This window comes from Anolis carolinensis, chromosome 4 (genome assembly GCF_035594765.1).
Source record: "Anolis carolinensis isolate JA03-04 chromosome 4, rAnoCar3.1.pri, whole genome shotgun sequence".
NCBI classification, from domain to species: domain Eukaryota; kingdom Metazoa; phylum Chordata; class Lepidosauria; order Squamata; family Dactyloidae; genus Anolis; species Anolis carolinensis.
The window spans coordinates 206,947,111-206,959,684 of record NC_085844.1 but is presented as its reverse complement, the minus strand read 5'-3'; the positions used below and the strand labels follow the sequence as shown (position 1 = coordinate 206,959,684).

Genomic DNA, 12,574 nt, shown 5'->3' with positions numbered 1-12,574 from the left:
CCTGTCAGCTTCCTTGGCAAGATTTATTAAGAGGGTGTTTGCCTCTGTCATTCCATGAGGCTAAAAGATAAATAAAGATACATAAAATCACGCAGTGGGCTGCCATTGCTGAATTGAGATTTGAACCCTGGTCTCCCCAAATCACAATCCAACATTTAAAGTACTACACCATGCTGGCTCTCTCACACATCCAGACTAAAAACAAAAGAAAATTTGACAAAACCCAAAGATTTGTGCATTATAGTCTTTGATGTACATTATAGTGTTCTTGTTCTTATGTTATGCACTAATAAGGTCACTTGGATGGTTGCTTTGGAGGACAATGGACTCTCCTTTGGTGGAAATTGCACAGGTTGGATGCACACCTCTCAGAAATTATTTACTTTGGAATTCTGCATTGGCAGAAAATGCCATGGATGAACCTTGAGATCTCTTCCAACTCTATGATTCTGTCACTCAAATGTGATTGGTCAGTGCCCCAAAGTCCTAAAACATTGAGAGAACTAACTCTAGAGCATAGGCATAGTACAACACACACATACACACACCTCTTTACAAAGACATACTTTGTAGATGCCATTTATTTAGATGTGACCGAATCAAAATGCTATAAGAGGCATACATTTTCGTCTAGCACACCAAAACAAAAACAAAAAACAACTGCAGCAAGCTCCTCATCCCAGCTAGCAACTCTTAAAAAGTGAATACACGTATATGTTCCTAGCCATCATAGTCCTTGATGGCCACTCAGGGTGCGGGCAAATTCTCCCACCCATCAACATTCAATTATCTTTCAACGAGAAGACTCTTAGTAGCACAATGAATGTTTTGAAGACTTCTCCTCATGTTTAGTGTAGCTTAGACCCAAGAAAGTATGAATAGAATAGACTGCATACGTCTTTTGGCACTCAAGGCTTTCAGTTGCAATAGAGGTCGTACACTTCTGATATAATTCCTGATGGGGCAACTATATTGTTGTTTTAGAGTTATTAGACCATTTTTCTCATCATTTTCGGACATGAAGAGGTTCAGATCTCCTCTCTAAGTCCCTCTGCCTCATTCTGAGCTTCATGACTTTAGGCAGCAACATTCCATGGGCCAATCCCTGGTGGCCTGCATCAAACCTTGGTTGCATTATTTATTGAAAAACACTGTTTGTGTGTTGGAAGGGCAGTACATTTGCAGACAAAGCTGTGCAGAAGAAACACATTTCGGTCACTGTGTTATTTATAATGCAGGCTGGCAAATTGTGTGGGATACCAGCAGAGCTTTTGATCAATTATTATTTTATTCAGTTATCAGCTTTTCCAAATAGAAAGCAAAATAAGAACAAGCTATAGCTGGTACAAAAGATAAAGGTTTCAATGTTAATACGTGAGAACCAATTTAATTCAGGAGTTTTTAACTAATTAGACCTTCCCAGAAGGCAGCTGGGCATGAGAAACACTCCTGAAACCATTGCCAAAAATTCTTTGAAAGAGGAAATAAAACTGATAAATGGGTTGGCAATATTATTTAGCGAAGGAAACTCCAATTACTGACACATTCTATGGGTGTTTTTATTCTATGGTTACCAAATTAAGAGCTGATTACTCATTTAAAAAAAACCCCTTTTGGACTGCATTTGTCAATTATTATTGTTATTATTATTATTACTGTTATTATTACACAAAGGGATAAAGTGGGAAGTGCAGAGAAAATATGTGTCATTTTAATAGCAGTTAAAAAGGTTAGATGAAAAACAAATAAATCAGGACTGTTTTTGCCAAACCAGACAGTTGATATATGGTGCCAGATTTTTGTGGGGTGGGGGAGTATCCTTTACTCAGACCCCAGTTCTAGCACATGATTCCTGATCCTGTGAACACTTCTTATTTTTTCCCAACTGCAAAAGAATGAAAAAAGGAAAAGTGGAAGACAGAAAGCATTATCATAATCAATCAAGAAATGAAGAGACTGATAGAAAGTAGGGAAGGACAGGAAAATAGGAGGGAAGAAAACCATTTTCCTTCTTTAATAAAGACCTCATCACACTAGAGCTTGGATCGACTTTAAATCTACTTTAAATCCACTTTTGGGGGGGGGGATTTAAACAACTTAGCTGGAGAGGTTCTGGGCCTCACCAAACTACAAATCCCAGAATTCTGCAAGAGGCAGAAACCAGATTTAAAGTGGACTCATGCTCTAGTGTGATGAGATATGCTGTATAAGATAACTGGGTGCATCTATGCTGTATAATTTATGTATTTGACACTACTTTAACCATCATGGCTCAATGTTATGGAGTCATGGGAGTTGTAGCTCTCTTAAGATTTTTAGCTTTCACTGTCAAAGAGTGGTGGTGCATCTCCAAACTACAATTCCCATGATTCCATAGCACTGATAAGGTAATTTTGAATCAGAATGGAAGAAGATACTTGAAAGTGCCGTAGATGATGATGACTAATGCAAAATCTTGTGTTAGTAAGGCAATTCTGTGGCTGTTCATGTTAGTAAGAGGGAAAATCCTCTGTGTGATTGGTATTTATCTCTCACAAAATTAATAAAGATACATTTTTTTGGACCTGAGACCATCTTTTTGTAAGCTTCATCCACATGTGGTGGGACTGTTTTCAGCGGCAGGAATATCAGATTAGGACTGTAAAAGAAATTAATTGGGCCAAACATCCTGCTTTTCACAGGATGTCTATGGGAAACTCTTCCTTTGCTGTTGTTTTCCCACATTGATATTCAGGCAATATTGCTTTTTCAATCCTGGAGGTAATACAATGGTATACTAATTTGTAGCTATCTGGATAATTAGTAGATGTTTCTCTTTTTGCTTGAGGACAAATATGAGATAAAGGGAAATATTTAACCCCAACTTTTGATCTGCTCCGAAAATTGTAACAGCACTAAAATGCTGATAAAGTGTGAAAAATGCATTTTGTAGTTGGCTTTCCATATTCATGAATTCTGTATCCACAGAGTACCATACACATCTTGAAAATAATTTTTTTAAACCCACAAATGCTTTTTTAAATACAAAAAGCAAACCTTGAATTTGCCATTTTTAAAAATCATGGACACCACTTTATTATACCACTGTACATAGTGGTACTTGGTCATCTGTGGATTTTTTTATATCTGTAGGGGGTCCTGAAACCACAACCAAGGGCTTACTGCTGTGAATTACTTTTAACTTGATTTGTATCCAAAATGCTAAAATTTACCAAAGCCAGGGAGAAAACCAAAGACATCAAAAGTGGTTTTAACATGTTGTGACCATTTATTATTTTGTCAGCTTAAATATAACATTGGCATAAATATTAATAACTGTTTTTAAGTTTTGTAATACCAATTGAAGCAACCATAATGGAAACACAGTTTCAGCTGTAATGTAAAGCATAATTTGCATCTTTCTTTTAAATATAATCAAAAGGCATGTTAAGAGGCTGAGCTCTGAATCTGAAGGTTTATGGAAAGCTCAGCTCTTACCACTGTCTTGAACCTGGTATATGGCCTTAGGCAAGTTGTCGGAATCATGAAATTCTCCAGATAATGCTGGGCTGCATTGCCCAGCAGCCCTAGCCAGTGTAACCAATGTTGCAAACCAGTATTTGGAGGGGTATATAATTCTCATCATGCCTTAGCCAAACCATTCTTTCAGCCTGAGATTCTGACCAGGACTATGGAAATAATAATGACCAACCTTATGGGGCTGTTTGTAAGGTTGACTGAGAAAAGGCATGTGACATGTATAAGGACTTTCAAAGTGCTAATTACATTATGTGTTATCAGGTCAATAAAAAAGGTAGGCTGACCAGATAAAAGCAGATTTTTCAGAAGTCATTCAAGTGTCTGATTTGGAATGCAGGAGTACACAATAGAATTCAGTGAAAACAATAACAAAACCAGGGAAAAGGTTTGTGGAGATATGATATATGACTTATTCATTGAGAGTCATAACACATGGCGAGGACACAGAAGGGCTTTTGTGTTTATCAACCAAAAATCTGACATCACATGTATTTTACACTGCTGTCCTCCCAACTCCCCATCCTCCCTATTGCCTGATACTGAAGAGCTCCCTCATTAAAGCTTCTTTAAGCCAGTAGCAAACTGTGCCAATACAATAAAAACAGAGAGACTGAGAGAGATGACCTTCTTGTGAAGGTGGGAAAGTTTCAAAGTTGAGCTGCTTGTTACCATGGAAGCTGAGAACCATGTTCTTAAGTCTGTGTTCTTTTCCCAACCAGACAATGGAAAAGCTGGGGGTCATTTGTTCTCTATATTTCTTAGGCTTATTCCATTCTTGTGAATGTATCTATTCAGAAACACAATAAACCTTGGCAGCCTTTCAGCAAAACATTTGATAAAGTGGTGATCTAATGATGATCCAGTTTTATTTCATCATTAAAAGGGTATTTTCAAGGTGTGAGTGCAATTTTGGGGAGTCTGTTTTATGTAGCCTTGCAATTTAATCACTATCAGCTGGCAAGAGCTTATCATATAATTCCGGGTTTCCCTGTATTTAAGCAATGAGAACTTGGACTGCTATGATCAGCACCCTAAAAAGTGCACTGCTATTGACTCGCCATTTTATTGAATGCTTTTTTTTGCCTCCTGCACACACACACACACACACACACACACACACACACTCTTTCTCTTCTAGAATTTAAGAAAGCACATTTTGGATTTGTGCTGATGCACTGCTTAGTTAATAGTTATAGCTAAAAACCAATACATTGTTGATCTCTGTAGTTGTCCCATGATAGCAATGGTCCATTGTGTTGTGTGAATTCTGTATATTTAAGTAGAGCAATGATTCCAGCCCTGATCCTACACTATAGAGCAAATAACATTTTGGAAGTCCAAGAACAGAACATAGAAAGCTGCTGCTGGTTGGATCAAGAGCATTGCTATACTTAGCTCTGTATTATATACCATCACTGGGGTTCAGATGGGATCTTTCCCCAGTCTTATTTTGACATGTTGAGGACTGGACCTGGGACCATCTGAATACAAAATGTGCGGTCTGCAGGTAAGACACAGTCCAGCCCCCTAGAATAATGAAGAAGGTATTGGGCTTAGATTTGAACTTTGTGGGTTCAAACATCTTTCAAACCCATGGCATAACCTGGCACACAGTGTTAAAAGAATATGCTAGAAAGATTGCCTCGTACCTTTCAGATGTTCCCCAGGAGTTATGAATGAAAAGTGTCATTTAATCCGTACTGCAATGCTAGGCCCTTCAAATTCATTAGAACCTACTTCTGGGTTTATGTGTACTGTTGGACCTTGTCTAGGCAAACATTTGTTGCAGAATTTTGAAATATTGTTGAATTTGAAGATAGCATACAGACAGGCCATAGAACAGGAATAGCATGGTTCAGGGGTTACATGTAGCCCTAGGGCTGTTTTGTGACCTCCATAACTGATGGGTGTGGGAAGCAATTTTGACATATTTCTGCTCTTGGTCCCATTTCAGGTCAAGGAGAAGCTGCTTTTCCAACAGGAAGCATCTGAGACATTGACTAAATCTTTGTGAAATTGCCTGCATATCCTCCAGTGAGCTGGGGGTGGGGGGGGGGGAGGAATGTTAGAAAAAATGGGAGGATTGAGCCCCACAACCCTCAACTGTTGCTCCTAGTTCAGTGAGAAATCTCTAAGAAGGGAGTGCTGAAGTTTACAGGTAAGGATCTAGAGCTTTCTAGAATGGATTACTAAATTCCTCACCAAACTACAATACCAATATCATCACCATGTTAAGCTACATACTATCTGATTCATTGCATTGTACTGGACATGTGACAATTACAACAGCATTTGGACCCCTTTACACACCCATTTTCCCAGACCCAAATGTTCATTTGTGTGATAACACAAATACTGGATGAACAGAAGGGGCTATGCATTCTAGAGCAGTGGTTCTCAGCCTGTGGGTCCCCAGATGTTTTAGCCTTCAACTCCCAGAAATCCTAACAGCTGATGAACTGGCTGGGATTTCTGGGAGTTGTAGGCCAAAACACCTGGGGACCCACAGGTTGAGAACCACTGTTCTAGAGGATCACTTTGTACTTGGCTAAACAGTTGGCTTTCTCTTTTTTGTGTGTGTCAGGAGCAACTTGAGAAACTGCAAGTTGCTTCTGGCTTTCTCTGTCTAATACTGTGTTAAATGTAGAGCTTAGAAAAGGTGTTGTTTTTCTTTTATTACAATTTCTAGAATTCCAAATGTTGGCTGGGAGAAGCAGAACATTTTAGACTAAAGAAGTAATCACCCCAAGGTTCAGGAGCTGTACGTGATTACAGGAGAAGATGGCCTAGTATTTATGCATGCTTTGGGTAGTGCATTAAAGGTTTTCTTTTGCTTGTTCCGAATGGAATTTGGAAAGAAAAGGCAGTTAGGAAGGTGGCAATGGATGCAAACAGTATAATCTGTCTGGAGGCCATCACTGGGAACTGCATTTCAGGCTGTTGAAAAAAGTCAAAAGATTAAAAGCATGACCACAGAAGGAGACATCACAGAAAAGAGGACGCAAGGATTGTGAGAGGAGAAGAAAGAAACAGTTGCAAAAGTGCAGAGAACAACAGTAACCATTATCTGGATAATATCGATATGTTGAGAATCTGCCTTTGGTTTCCAGAAATTTAGTTTTACCTGTACAGGCTCGAAGCACAGACATTATTATGTACTTGAACTGGTTACATATGTCTGAATGTTCATCTAATTATAGTTGTGAATGTCAAAAGTCACAAAGCAAGGAACACCACTATCTGATATAGATTTATATGGGAGTGTTTGGGTTTAAAATATGTGAAGCAGTGTATACATTGTACAAGTGAGTTTGTACAAAAAGGTCACTGTTATATTACTTTCCTTTAGAACCTACCAGCATGCCCACGGACACCGGCAGAGACACACAGACACATACAAATATCACTCAGCCTTTCTGCTCTCCTTCCTCTCTGCAAACAGACTGAACAGTTTTGGCAGGCTACTGAATTTGTAACTCCCAAGTTCATTTTCAGATGGAGAGGAAGGATAATAAAGGTTCGTTTACCCATGTTCAACCAATCTCTATCATGCTGGAATGATGACCTTTGCATCAGAGAAGATCTTCACAGACAATGTATCTTTCTTAGGATTGTAGACATTCCTTTGGAAATTTCTTTTTCCAGGGTGGGTATAAAGTGGTCTGCCCCTCTCCTACCTTTGGATGCATTTTATAATTTACTGTCCAAACATATTATTTAGGTAGAAGCAGAATTCTCCAGCGAAATCATAACCTGATTCACAGTCTCTGTGCAACTATGTTCTCCCCCCCTCCCCTTTTGCACACAGTATTCACCAAGCGTAGAAAATTTTTGCAGTTTAGTGTCATTTTGCCATTTCCTCTTTTGCAAATGATGGGAATAATTCTGCTGGATGTACAGAAAAGCTGGTTATCCCAGGTGGGATAGGTAGACTTCTTTTCCGTGCTGTGCAGAAGTAATATAAATAAAAGCCATGCAGTTGAACTACAACTCTCAGAATGCCCAGGCCGGCAGGGTGGCAGTGTGCCAGTTTTACTTTCCCTCGTTGGCTCTGTCCAGTATTGTCTCAGGTTTGGTCAAGCCACTCTGCTCGCTTTGGCGCTTTACACGTGTGAACATCCACTGTGTCTTCACATTCTTTGCATCGGACAGCGCAACACCAGTGGAATTTACACTCGCATTTTGTGACTCGTGTTTTTCGAGTGGTGTCATAACCTCGACCACAGCACATAACCTCACAGCCATCAGTCCCACGGGATACCTTGTTGCACACTCGTCCAGCTGTCCCCAATGAACCTAGAGAAAGAGAACGATAACTTTGTTGTATTCAGCATTAGATGGGCTGCCATTGTAGACTGTTTACGCACTCAACTAGTGTCTACTTATGTCAGAGGTGGGCTACTGTGCAGGTAGCTAGTAGTCAATTCTTCTGATACTCCTTGTGGACTTTACCTGCTCATAACAAGCCAAAATAACCATTTGTTTTTACAATCCCTTCCAAGTGACAAAAGGTGATGTTGTACCACTTACTGCCAACATTTTGAGAGGGACTGCAGAAGAAAATGGAGGTAGATTCTGTTTCCTTGCAGACATAGGTTCCATACTGAATTTCCCATCTTACTATCATCTCTATCTAAAATATATATATCTGTCATCCCCTAACTTATATTGTAAGAGGCCTTGTATCCTACATTGGATTCACACAGAATAGAATAGAATATTGTTTTCATATGTTCAATTGTCTGCATTCTCATGATGGACAAAAACTTGCCATTAAATTAAAACGTTTCCCATGGTGCACATTTACATCTCAGCTCCAATATTTACAACCAGTGGTCATTAAAATCCAACAGCAGATTGAGGGCCATAGATTTCTTCATTCATTTATTGCAAACAAGATTCCTTTACCTGCAGACTTGTCCATCACACAGTAATCGGGTGAGTTCTCAAAATATACAAGGTCTGTTTTGGTGGGTTTTCGGAAGTTCTTGTTGGCCACAGTAAATCCAGTGCCATCTTGGTTCATGGTTACTTGGATGGCACCATTGTATTTTTTCCGAAGGTAATCTCCTGTTTTGCGGAAGTCTGACATAGCCAACCAGCATGTTCTTAAGGTGCAGGAGCCACTGACACCGTGACACTTGCACTCCAGTTTCATGAAACGCTTCACAGCCTGGAAATAGAAGAACCAGTCTCAAATCTAAGAATGACACAGAAGGCTCCTAGTTAGGGCAAAAGGTGTTCAGATAAAATTGAATATGTGGATATGACTGTTTCTGACAGCTTTTGCCTTATAGTGGAATTTTCTGCTTAGATCATTTTCACTAGTTATAGTGAAGACCTGCCAGACCTCTGAACAATAGTTGATGTGCCTATTTTGTGATAAATTCCTCTCAGGTAAATTAGAACTAAGATTCCTCCTAACTGAAAGCAAACCGAAGCAACCTTTAATGACCTCCTGGAAAATGCTTGTGCTGGAAAGCGTAACTATCACTGCATCAAGGGAAGGAGCTTTTCTCTAGCGATGCTCAGGGGGCATGCCTAATTGGAATGTATATCTTAGCCTCTCTAAAAATGTGCCAGAACCAAAACAGATTGCATGTATAGAGGGATATTCTGGTTGTGTAAAATACTTTTTTCCTGTCCCCAAAGAGAAGAAAAATAAACGGAAAACTGTGCAGTTGGTTTCCCAACTGTGCTTAGAGTCAACCCTCCACATCCACGGATTTGGTATCCATGAATTCAACCATCCATGGCTTGAAAATTTCTTTCTTGAAATTCTAAAAAGCAACTTTGGATGTTGCCATATAAATATCATATTTCTTCAACTGTAAGACATCATTGATTGTAAGGCACACCCTAATTTCAGTACCACTACTAACAACAGAAATACATAAGATACATAACTGGTCACTGGCCACTCTGGAGGAGGTGGGGAAAGAGGCAGATAGCAAGACACTGCAACATCATGCCTTATGGAATATTTATGTAATAATTCTTGATCTTATGTATATTGTAAGCCTGAGGGCAAATTAACATTATGGGTTTTTTTTAAAAAAAAATTGAATATGTATAAAGGATATCACAATTATTGGAAATCCCTGAACAGACTCAGAAGTGGAGTTGGCTGATCAAAAGACAACTTGGCAAAATGGCACTATCTAGAAGAACCCCCCACTTTGTGCAATTGTGAAGAAGAACAAACAACTCAGCATCTGTATGTTTGCCCACAATACCCTGTCTCATGCACAGAGGAAGAACTGTTTAAAACTACAGACAACGTTGTCGCTGTTGCCCATTTTTTGCTCTAAAATTATTTAGCTGCTTGTGCTCCCTTTATTTTACCAGTTTTCTAGTTATTTATTTACACAATGCGTTCGACACAAAATAAAAAATCACAATTTACAATCATTGAAAAGTCAGAGGAGATAAACAAACAACAATTTTCCATTAAATTCTTGTTCATTTTGATATACCCTATTCTCTTGACTTTTCCAGTTCCATACATATCTACTACTTATATAAATCAGTTTTTACCCCCTCCCTTTCCCTATTACCTCCAACTCTCTAGTAACAGTTGCATCTCTATATCCAATATTATTTTAATTGATTGATCATTAAGATAAGTCTGTTGTAGTTCCTTGTATTTTCTTTTTCCTTTAGCTTTGGTTATCAGGGTTTTTCATTTGGAATCCCAGTTCTCAATAGGACGACCATTTATGTATTTGATTCTCCTTTCATAAATATAGTTCTGGAGCATATAATCTGCTAAGTATTCAAACCATTTTTATTTCCCATTTTCTTAGCTCTTTCCAGCCCAGGGTGACCATTGCTTGGGTAACTTCTGTCATATATTTTACAATATCAGTCCATTCTTTATTGCTACCTTTAACTTCCATTCTCTGGATAACACTTGTTTTTTACTCAGCTCTACTTTTAGTTCTAAAATTTCTCCCATCTCACTCTTTATTCTATTACAGAATTTTTGTATTTTATCACAGTCACACCACATATGCATTAAGGTACCTGTTCCACCACGTTTGTGGCAACATAATTTGGATGTGGATTTAGTCATATACTCTAATTGATTTGGGGTTCAATATCATTTAATCAATGTTTTCCTTTGAGTTTCTTTAATCCTTACGAGTTTAATTTTTTATTGCATGGATCAAGTGTTCAATGTTCTACTAATTACTTTTAAGTTCCTTGTTCCATACCTCAATCTGTGTTTCTTTCAAATTATATTGTTTTTCTACTATTTTCCTATATATGAAACCCAACAAACTTTTCTCCTTCTCTGTTTCCCATTTTAAAATTTGACCTAAATCTGCTTCTGTGCTTTCTTTTCTTTTCCATTCTATAATCCTCTGTTTCATTCCATTCTATAAAATCCAGTTACTTTGTCCACATTTTTCTTTTACCACCTCCCAATCTTTAATTCTTTTATCTGAAGGTCTTCAATTGTCCTTATTCCATTTTGTTACAATTTTTTATCACTTCGCTCATTTTTTTTTAGTACACCTATTGGAAGCATGAGTATTTTATTTATTGGAAAATTACTTTTCCAACATTCCAATGATGAGATCATTGGACCCCCTTTAATTTTCTTTAATGATTTATTTATCCACTCTTGAGTAGTTGAGGAGCAGGGTAAAAATTCTCTAAATAATAAAAAGATACACCTGTGATTCTAAGATGCACTCAATTTTTAGAGATGTTTATATATAAAAAAAGTATATCCTGAAATTGAAGAAATACAGTAAGAGCCAATTTACTGTGCCATCATGTATAATGGGTCATTTAGGGATTTTGGTATCCATGGGAAGACCTGAAACCAAACCTGTGCAGACACAAGGACCCAGTATACTGCATTTTAAGACACTCGGCTAAAGGTAATGTCGTGCAAGCTCTTGACTGCTATTGTAACAGAACTTTTCTTCCCACTCCCTTCTCACAGCACCCCTCTATGCTATGTCAAAGCTGTCACTCCAAAACACGTTGCCCAACCCTCCAGAGCAGAATGTTATGGTGCACAAAGGGGAGGAGGTTGCAGTTCTGCAAACCGATATTGTGCCACCAAGGGAAGTACAGTTTCTATTAGTTCTTGATCAGGGATATAGCTATGGTGTGTGTGTGTAAATTTCTCCCCTGTAAAAAAAACTTTGCATCCCAAATGAAAATTTCCTTCCGTCTTCAAATATCTAGCATCATAAAGAATGAGAAATGGAAAATCATTCACATCTAAAAATAATATTTTCTATGTTTACATTCCCTTGGCAACTTTAGATGGCAAAAATGTGTTTCTAAGTAGACAACTAACATTTAGATTATCCTAATGCTAGAAATTTGGGAACTGAAGGAAAATTTCATGGGTCTTTGGAAAAAGCAATGCCCTCATTCTCTCCAGAGCCATACCCTTGATCCTGTATCACTAGGCTTTCCTATCAAGAACACAATAGGCTAAGAGTTCCCATTAAACAGGGCCAACAGTTGGTAAGGAAACTGTGCCTAAGGAAAAGCCCTCACTATGAGGGATTAAACATGGGTTGATAGCGCATTTCCCTATTAACTGGGTTTATTACAAAAGGAAAGGGGTTCAACTGCAAGATGTTTCCTAGCATGATGGGAAACAAACAAACAAACATTGGCTCTAACACAAAGGATGGCTCATATATCATCAATAGCAACACTATCTCAACAGTTGGAAGTACTCACCATTCTACCACAGCGATTGTTATGAAGATTCATCAAGGCACGGGCATCTTTCACCATTTTCTCTTTGGCATCCACAAAGTCCTTGGCAAATTTGATCCCATAGTTGATGTTGTCACTGCAGCCACCCCAGTCAAACTCCCCTCTTTCATCCTTAAAGCGGCCACGCTTGTGGGGATCACAGCTGCAGGATTTGAGCTCGCCTTGGCTGCAGGCTCGGGTGATGGCATAGACAACTCCAGCAGAGGATATGGCATAGACAAAGGCTGCTTCCCTGCTACCTGCCAAATATGTGAGAAAAACAAGAACCAGAGATGGGCAGTGCAAGATTCTCAAAATTGCT

General features: G+C 38.6%; 1 protein-coding gene across 1 annotated transcript in view; it reads right to left on the bottom strand.

Annotated features, from left to right (window-relative positions):
• Positions 1-551: 551 nt before the first annotated feature.
• The window catches only part of wnt2b (Wnt family member 2B), a 60,826-nt gene continuing 48,803 nt past the window's right edge, over positions 552-12,574 (bottom strand). The window contains exons 3-5 of the mRNA XM_062978662.1: positions 12,235-12,512; positions 8,428-8,692; positions 552-7,815 (exon numbers count right to left, since the gene is read on the bottom strand). Coding sequence (XP_062834732.1) covers positions 7,586-7,815; positions 8,428-8,692; positions 12,235-12,512 — 773 coding nt within the window. The 3' untranslated portion in view covers positions 552-7,585. The remainder of the gene's footprint in view (positions 7,816-8,427; positions 8,693-12,234; positions 12,513-12,574) is intronic.